Source organism: Vanacampus margaritifer, chromosome 1 (assembly GCF_051991255.1).
Source record: "Vanacampus margaritifer isolate UIUO_Vmar chromosome 1, RoL_Vmar_1.0, whole genome shotgun sequence".
Classification (NCBI taxonomy): Eukaryota; Metazoa; Chordata; class Actinopteri; order Syngnathiformes; family Syngnathidae; genus Vanacampus; species Vanacampus margaritifer.
In genome coordinates this window covers 64,636,627-64,644,799 of record NC_135432.1, presented here as the reverse complement: position 1 = coordinate 64,644,799, position 8,173 = coordinate 64,636,627, and the positions used below count along the sequence as shown (strand labels likewise).

The 8,173-nt window shown below is 40.0% G+C and overlaps 1 protein-coding gene across 7 annotated transcripts in view; it reads right to left on the bottom strand.

Annotated features, from left to right (window-relative positions):
* Positions 1-316: 316 nt before the first annotated feature.
* LOC144048752 (single-stranded DNA-binding protein 3) overlaps positions 317-8,173 on the bottom strand; it is a 37,608-nt gene continuing 29,751 nt past the window's right edge. For 2 of the 7 annotated variants that reach the window (XM_077561030.1, XM_077561046.1), the window contains 9 exons: positions 8,068-8,129; positions 7,947-7,992; positions 7,768-7,803; positions 6,635-6,689; positions 6,377-6,447; positions 6,102-6,180; positions 5,996-6,024; positions 4,374-4,475; positions 317-3,354 (listed from right to left, as the gene is read on the bottom strand). In XM_077561030.1, the coding sequence (XP_077417156.1) occupies positions 3,199-3,354; positions 4,374-4,475; positions 5,996-6,024; positions 6,102-6,180; positions 6,377-6,447; positions 6,635-6,689; positions 7,768-7,803; positions 7,947-7,992; positions 8,068-8,129 (636 nt within the window). In that variant the 3' untranslated portion in view covers positions 317-3,198. Of the gene's footprint in view, positions 3,578-4,373; positions 4,476-4,859; positions 4,880-5,995; positions 6,025-6,101; positions 6,181-6,376; positions 6,448-6,634; positions 6,690-7,767; positions 7,804-7,946; positions 7,993-8,067; positions 8,130-8,173 lie in introns of all 7 variants that reach the window. The other 5 variants (XM_077561055.1, XM_077561062.1, XR_013293419.1 and 2 more) reach the window with 4 other exon arrangements.

Sequence of the window (8,173 nt, the reverse complement as noted above, 5' to 3'; positions counted from 1 at the left end):
CCTTCTTAAAGAGAGGCATTGAAAAAAACATTAAACCACTGCAACATTAACACAGTGACTTTTGTATACCACTAGATGGAGCCGGCGTTTTACAAGTTGTACCCATATTAACTGAAAAACATTGATCCACGAGATCTAAATAAATAATAATAAACACATAAAAACACACAGCATACATTGAGTTTGTAGGGCACAGAATTCAAAGTTGCTCTCAAAGTGAAACCAAGAAATAAAAACTATTATAATATAGTGTACATTCAAACAAATACAGTAGCAAAAGATAATATGGTGGGCACGATACAAAGTGGCTGCGCTGTTCATGGCAAAAGGAGTGAAGTCATTTTATTTGTTTTAATATGTATCTACAACAAGGGGGGAGGGGGGTACAGGCAAAAATGACTGACAACTTGATGAAAAAAAAAAAAAGCACACTTGTCAGTGCAGTTTTTCCACCTTCCCCCGATAACATTTATTTCCATCTAAAGAAAATTTACAATATAAAGAAACATACGAATAAGAAGGAATAACTATTTTTTTGTCTTCTTTTTCTTTAAACTACACGAGACATTTAGGATGTGAAAACTACCCTAACATGAAACAAAGCAAAGCCCTCCTCCCCCTGTGGACACAATGCCTCATATTCAATACTGCTAAAATAAAATAAAATAAAATAAAATGAGGAACTGAACAGAAACAGTCCTCAATGTTGTCCCCTGCACCCCCATTCTTTTTCAAATGTTACAATATTTTACAACAGCACAATAAAAATACAGAAATATTCATTGCTGTGGACAGAAACAATAAAAAGAAAGACTGCACTTTTGGACAAGCGCATTTGAAAAATCATCACCTAAAAAAAATCCTTCATAGTTCAGAAGAAGGGATATGTATCAACAAAATGGCCTTCTTCTGTCCGATTCACAGTTAAATTGTGCATGACATTTCAATTTTACGACCTCTATTCTGCATTTTCTTTAAATAAACATTTGCCGAGTTTCCATTTAAAGTCTTGAGAATGCGCACATCCTGCGCCGTGACTGCACGCACACACGCACGCACGCACACAGTAAGTTTCTGTGATTTGAAATATCAAAACATGTCAATGATATCAAAAATGCATTGTACAGTATTTACAAAAAATAAAATAAAATAAAATAAAATAAAAAAAGAAATATGGGAGAGTTCAACATTAATAAAAATCTGACAGCCGATGGCGCCCCACCAGGGGCAAAGCTGGGAGGCGGGGTGGGGAGGTGTCCAAATTCTGTCATAGTCATTGTTGCCCAATTATGAGGGAGAAGGGAAAAATTATTTTATTTATTTATTTATTTTTTTAATACAGGGTTGCCGCCCCTATCTGGACCTCAACGTTACGGAAGGCATACAAACTCATTCTTGCTGAACCATCAAAAAGAAAAACAAGATTGTTATGCCACCCCTGCCTGGGCCAAAGTGAGGGGTGACGTCAAAATTCATTTGTAGCCATTGCTGACTATCGGCAAAATACATTTGAAACAAACAAACAAACAGTCAGAGGTGACGCATCACCTGCCCAGGCCTCAAAGAGAAAATAAAGATAACAACAGCAAAGCAACATAGGTGGGGGGGTATCAGGTGCGGGGGAAGGTGGGGTGGGGGGGTCGTCCCGCCCAACAAAAAAAAAGCATCAGTACCTTGTAAAGTGGGTCTGGTTGGCGGCCTGATGGCATCACACAGATGAGGACACAGTGCTGCCCAGATCTGCATATTTACACCGTTGCTACGAGTGGTGCAGCTAGAAGATAATAATAACACTTGGTAAAAACAATGCAACCTTTCACATGGAGATCCTGCAAAATCACAGCATCAAAAACCTGGCATTTATCCGTCCTTGCCTTTTACACGGAACCCAGTAAAGTGCTGGCAGGAGTTTGCCGGAACTGTATGGGACACTGACGCAGTATCGTGCCAGCAAGAGCAAGAGTTCACGTAAAAATCGCTTTCACAAGTTTGTGCACTTTTACACAGCAACACAGCATCCTTCTCATCCTTTTAGACAAATGGGAGGAAAAATAATTAACTAAACTAATGAAAAGAAGGGGGGAAAAAACTGCAAAATTGGTCTACCGTAGCGTGATACAAGATGACATTTTTCCGGTTTTGGATTTCCCACAGAACCCAGAGAAGGCAGGATATTTACAGGATAACGTATAGAGAATGCATCACATAATTACATGATGCTAAACCAAAGGCATTAAACACTTTTGGAATGTGACACTTTCTTTTATCACAAAAAAAGTCACACTTCTACCACTTTGCTGGGTTCTGTATGGAAGTCAAAGGCGAATAAATGACAGTTCTTCATTTACAGTTTTGATATGGTTATTTTGCAGGATATCTGTGTAAAAGAGGATTTCATAGGCTCATAAGTAAACAAATACTAACGAAAGAAAAGTTCATATATAAATATAGCTGTACATTACTCTGCATGAAACTAAAAAAGATTGGTAAAATAAAACAAATTTAAGTTAAAAAAAAAAGTAGGGGTAAAAAAAAAAACGTTGGGTTGGGAACAAAATATTTGGTTAAAAATAGGTGCTGAAAATGAAGTTGCATTAAAAAAATACTTGGGGTACCAACATTGGGGGAAAAATAGATTAGAGAAAAAAAGCAAAAATAATTTAGGCAAAGTACACAAAATAAAACATTTTGGGGAAAAAAAATCCTTTGGGTTAAAAAAAGAAGAAATTGTTTATAAAAATTTTGAGGAAAAAAAGAAAAAGTTAGGTAATATATATATTTTTTAAAGGCCAATAATGCAGGGATACAATTTTGCCAGCAGGGAGCAGTGAAGTGACATATGTGTGCAGTGTGCACATAATTAGGTCTTCTCTTGCCAAGTAACGTGTCCTCTGAATGAAAAAAATTATATATAGCATAGCAATATAATTAATAACAACAGTACAATAATAAAAATAGCAATGATACAATACATACACACAAAAGGAAAAAAACAGATCATCACAGCACCTCTGTTAAAAATGTACAAACAGAGGTTGGGAACAACACATTAAAAACTATTAAAAATAAAAACAAACATAAAAATAATAATAATAATAATTATAATAATTAATCAGTCCAATTGAGGATGAAGATTCCAGAGTGTCCTCGAGCATGTGTCACTCTCCTTTTTCTCCATTTGTCCTCGTTCCTCCACGCTCATTGTCTCAAGTCCGAGAAGAGGCTCTTCTTGTTGACCAGCTGCGACTTCCTGCCAGGCCCAGCGGCCATTTTGCATGCTCCCGGAGGGCCCAGTTTTTCCCCCAGAGTCCCGGCGAGCTCCAGGGCCGATCCGGAGGAGGACATGGGCGAGGGCTGCGGTTCACCCGTGAGGAAGGGGGGGGGGGTGTGAGGAGGGTTGCGGTATGGGCCAGGAGGAGGAGGAAGAGGAGGGGGGAGGCCCGATCCAAGGGTGAGGTAAGAATTGTGGGTGGAAACACAAAAAACAGGTGTAGGGGTACAAAACAGGAGGTAAAAAAGTAACCCCCCAAAAAATGGAAAAATAAAATCACACACTCATCGTCATGTTGGGAGAATACTGAAAAGAGAGAGAGAGGGGGAAAGGGAGGGAGGAGGGCAAAAATGAGTGGATGTGCAACATTTAAACACTGGGGGGCGCTCACACCCAGCACTGCTATTTGCAAAAATGCTCCTGGAATATAGTCTCACTTCCAAAGATATAGAAAGATACTGTTGATACAAAGTAAGTTGGGTTTGGTAAGGTAGGTTAGGTGAGCTAAAGCTAAAGGGTAAGGGTAAACACTAGGGTAAGTTAGCTAAGAAGATAGTAGGTTAGGTAAGTCAAGTCATGTTATAGGTAAGGAACGGTAAGGTATGGATGTCAATTTAGCTAAAGTAATTAAGGTAGGGTAAGAAAGGGTAATGTGAAGTAGGTGGGTATTCTAATGTAGGTTGGTAAGTATGGTAAAAGGCTTCCAAGTTTTTAACGACGCAAGCCGGCTAGCTGCAAGCTAGCACGCCAAAGGTAGTCAGGCAGGTAAGATCAGATATGGTCTGAACAGTCCTCTTTTCCCCTTTGAACAACAAACTGTTGGTCCATCTAATAGTTTTCATTGATTAATGCAGATGAGGTGTTGATCATCACACATCACTGTTACACACGCACAACATGAATTTGTTGGCGATTAGTAAGCCGATACAATGCAAGCAGATGGCACCTTTTATTAAAAGGTCTTTATTGTATAAAAAAAAATAAAAAATAAAAAAAGCTCAAGTGACATTTGCCGGTCCTGTCTGCTTGCATTGATCCACTGGTACGTCAAGGGCAGCGTCAAGGTGAAGCGTTAGGGGTATGTGGCGAGGCTGCGACTTACACTATCGCTTTGGAATGGGTTCAAAAAGTTGCCGCCCATTTCTCCGTCGTCTCGCGGCGTTCCGGGAGGGTTGTTCATGCCCCCCATGTTATTCGGGGAACTCTGGAAACAAAAAAAAGGGTAGGAAGCAATGAGGAACTTGACATCATGATGCAGGTATTGAGAGCGAGTCACTGAGGGTTGGCAAAAAGTAGGTAGCTAGTAGTGGTGGGAATCTTTTGACTGTCTCACGATTCGATTCAATTCCGATTTTTGGGTCTGCAATTCAATTCAGAATAGATTTTTCATTCAAAATGATTTGATTGACAATGATTTATACTTCAATTTAGAGATGTGCAAAGAATCATCATGATCTACTCCAGTCTGACTTGCTAATGCTAATGCTAATTAGCGCGCTACTCACGGCACTTCTATCACTCAAAAGAACGGCTATTCCTACAAAACGCTTCAGGAATGTATACAGAGAAGCATCTTAACATTACTCACCGGCATATGGTATTCCTACGCTGCAAAAAAACAACTTTTATTGATCGTGACTTTTTCCTTCTACTCTCTAATGTGGCTACAACTTAGCAGCATATCAGAACGCGCGGAACCACGCTGCCCCTAAGTGGCCAAATCATGTACAACATGAACAGCGCTCCCAATAAAAGCACACACAAACTATGGCAAGACAGTATAAAACCATTTAAACAAAAATGATTCTGGGACATTTAAAATGGATTCTGAATCGTACTAAAAAAAAATTGGCACAGCCCTAGTAGCTAGGTTTCGTAATTTAAGTTTAGATATTTTCAGTAGCCAAGTGAGGTGAGATAAGGTAAGGCTAGGTTTGTACAAGGCAAGCTAAGTGTGGTAGGAAATTTAACTCTGACTGCCAGACGTTTTCAGAAAAGGGATGCCGTGGGTGCCAGCTGATTTTAGCATTTTGACTGATCTTTCAAGGTCCACAGAAAATTATGTGTTTGGACTATGGAAACACACATACTACCAAATGAAAGATTGGACTCTCATCTTTCATCAGAAAAAAAAAGTTTGTTTCTACCTTATTCCGTTTTTCAGTAATCAACAATAGAAAATGGTTAGTTTCACCTCTGTTTTGAAGCAAACGTCTTTTAACGTCTTTGGCACTCCTCCATAGGATTTTACTAAACGTTATTTAACGTTTTTGGCAGTCAAAGAGTTAATAGGGACCCCGAATGTCATGACAAGTTTGCTCTATATTATTTATTTGCTTGTTACTAACGTAACTATGAGATTTTTCATTTTTCAAAACTCATTTCCAGTTTAATACATTTTGTAGAAACTTTATTTAGACGTACGCCGCCATTGTTATTTAAGTCGCAACGCATTCAGTGCGTAGTGACGTGGAATGGCGGCTGAAATGCCTATAAAGAAAGCAAGGTAAGTCTACGTAGCGTTCCTAAAGGGACGATCAAAAACTCTTGAATGCGTCTGGTGACGGAGGGTGACTCTCCCGATCGCATGTTGTTCCTTTAGGAACGCTACAAGACTTACCCTGCTTTCTTTATAGAAGTCAAGGAATCAGATCAAGGGATGTAATGTAAGGTCAGGTAGTTCATAGTTCAGTAAAGTTAAGATTTCAAGTTGAGGTTACTCACCTTTGGCAAGCCGTCCATATCTCCAGACCCTGCGGGATCACGTCACACTCGAGTCAAAAATCACACTTGACGAGTACACGACAAAAACGAGCATAAGAAAACGCACCGAGCGATCCGTTCATGTGGTGCGGCTCCATGGCTCCCATAGCGCCCATCGGCCCGTCAGGCCCGGGTCCCATTGGGAACTGGCACAAGCGGCAGAAAAACAGGAACTTGTTGTTAAAGTAGGAATTAAGAAGTTGTCTGTCTATCTGGTATAGCGTGCAAATTTGGTGGCAATCGGATCATTTCCCAAAAAGGAGCAGGTTCGGGTACAACCCCTTAAAACAGCACCTTCAAACCAAAATGGCAGACAACAGAACGCATCAGATGAGCACTTACATTGGGTCTGTTGCCTCCTGGTCCAATTGGATTCATCATTGTGTAAATGTTTTCACTAGAGTTGGTCGAATCTGAGCAAAGCAGACAAAATAAGATGAGTTAAAAGACTGCATCGAGGTGAGCTTTTGTACAAATAATGACAAAACAGCAAGAGTGAGGTAGAACTATGAGGACAGGAGACATGCACGGTGAGGGACGTGGGTAAGATGGAGAGGATGCGGGTGGGATTGGTGGGGGGTTCTTAGGTACGTGACGCACCACCTGGGCTGGGCATGATGGGAGTTCCGGGTGGACCACCTCCACCTGGAGGGCCCTGGGAGGAGAGAGAACGAGGGATGGGGTCAAAGTTCACACCCATCAGAAGACAGAAATATAATGTAACCTCCAAAGGGAAGCAACAAGCCCTTGCGTCAAGCTTTTTAACTTCCGAGTTGCTTTAATTCCAAAATTATTAGAAAATCGAGTCACGTGAATTCATAACCATTGTCATAAAAAATGTTTGTAAAAATGTTATTATATATATATATATATATTTAATAAGATTCTAGAATGGCAAGTTTTAGATTTGAATACAATTTTAAATTAGACACACTCGTGTATTATCCACAAGTTCACTCTTTGACTGCCAAAAACGTTAAATAACATTTAGTAAAATCCTATGGAGGAGTGCCAAAGACGTTAAAAGACGTTTGTTTCAAAACAGAGGTGAAACTAACCATTTTCTGTTGTTGATTACTGAAGAACGGAATAAGGTAGAAACAAACTTTTTTTTTCTGATGAAAGATGAGAGTCCAATCTTTCATTTGGTAGTATGTGTGTTTCCATAGTCCAAACACATAATTTTCTATGGACCTTGAAAGATCAGTCAAAATGCTTAAAATCGGCTGGCACCGGGGACAACCCGTTTCTGAAAACGTCTGGCAGTCAAAGAGTTAATAGCCCGAAAATCGTCCTTCAAAAGCTGATTGCTCAAAAATTCAAGTAGTATCCAACTGCCACATAATAATTTGATAGAGTGGGAAATACTTGAATTCAAACTTTTGTGTGTAAGGAGATGTTCTCTACTACTTTGCTAACAGTTTTGGCTATTGACACTCAAGCCTTCATTGGAGCTTCCACCGCTTCCTGGTGCGAGATGAAGTACTCTCGCAAGATCTCAAAAAAAAAACAAAAAAAAAAACAAAAAAAAAAACTTTTTCACAGGTACATGAAAACGCCTATATAATGCAACGGATTTTGCTTGGACTAGTTTCTGGCAAAAACAAAGCTTATTACACTTAAGAAATTACAGTAAATGTGTCGAGTATATTATTATTAATCCAATAAGAACATTCAGAACTGTCGCCATCATAAAAGCTTTATCAAGGATACGAGAGTTTTTGTCAACTCACCACATAGTTGCCCGGAGATGAAGAGGAGTAGGCTATCTGCGGAGGGAAACCAGACCATCACATCCCAATAAAAGGCGCCCCAGAACCGAGTAATATCACCGAACACCACAACGGCGGCGCCGCATGTTGCTAACGAGGCAAGGCTAATGTTTGTAGTGTGTAAAAAGTGGACGACTCACTGAGTTAGCGTTAGGCCCTGGCCATGGCCCTCTTCCCCCTGGACCCCTGCAGGGATATGGTGGAACATCAACAACACGATCACGACAATCATAAAGAGTACAGGAAGGACTGTGAACGTACATGTTCATTCCTGGCATGGGGCCGCCCATGGAGTTGGGTGGGGGTCTCATGCCCCCGTAATTCTGAGAGATAAAAAAAGAAAGAAAAAAGAAGTCAAATTCAAGAT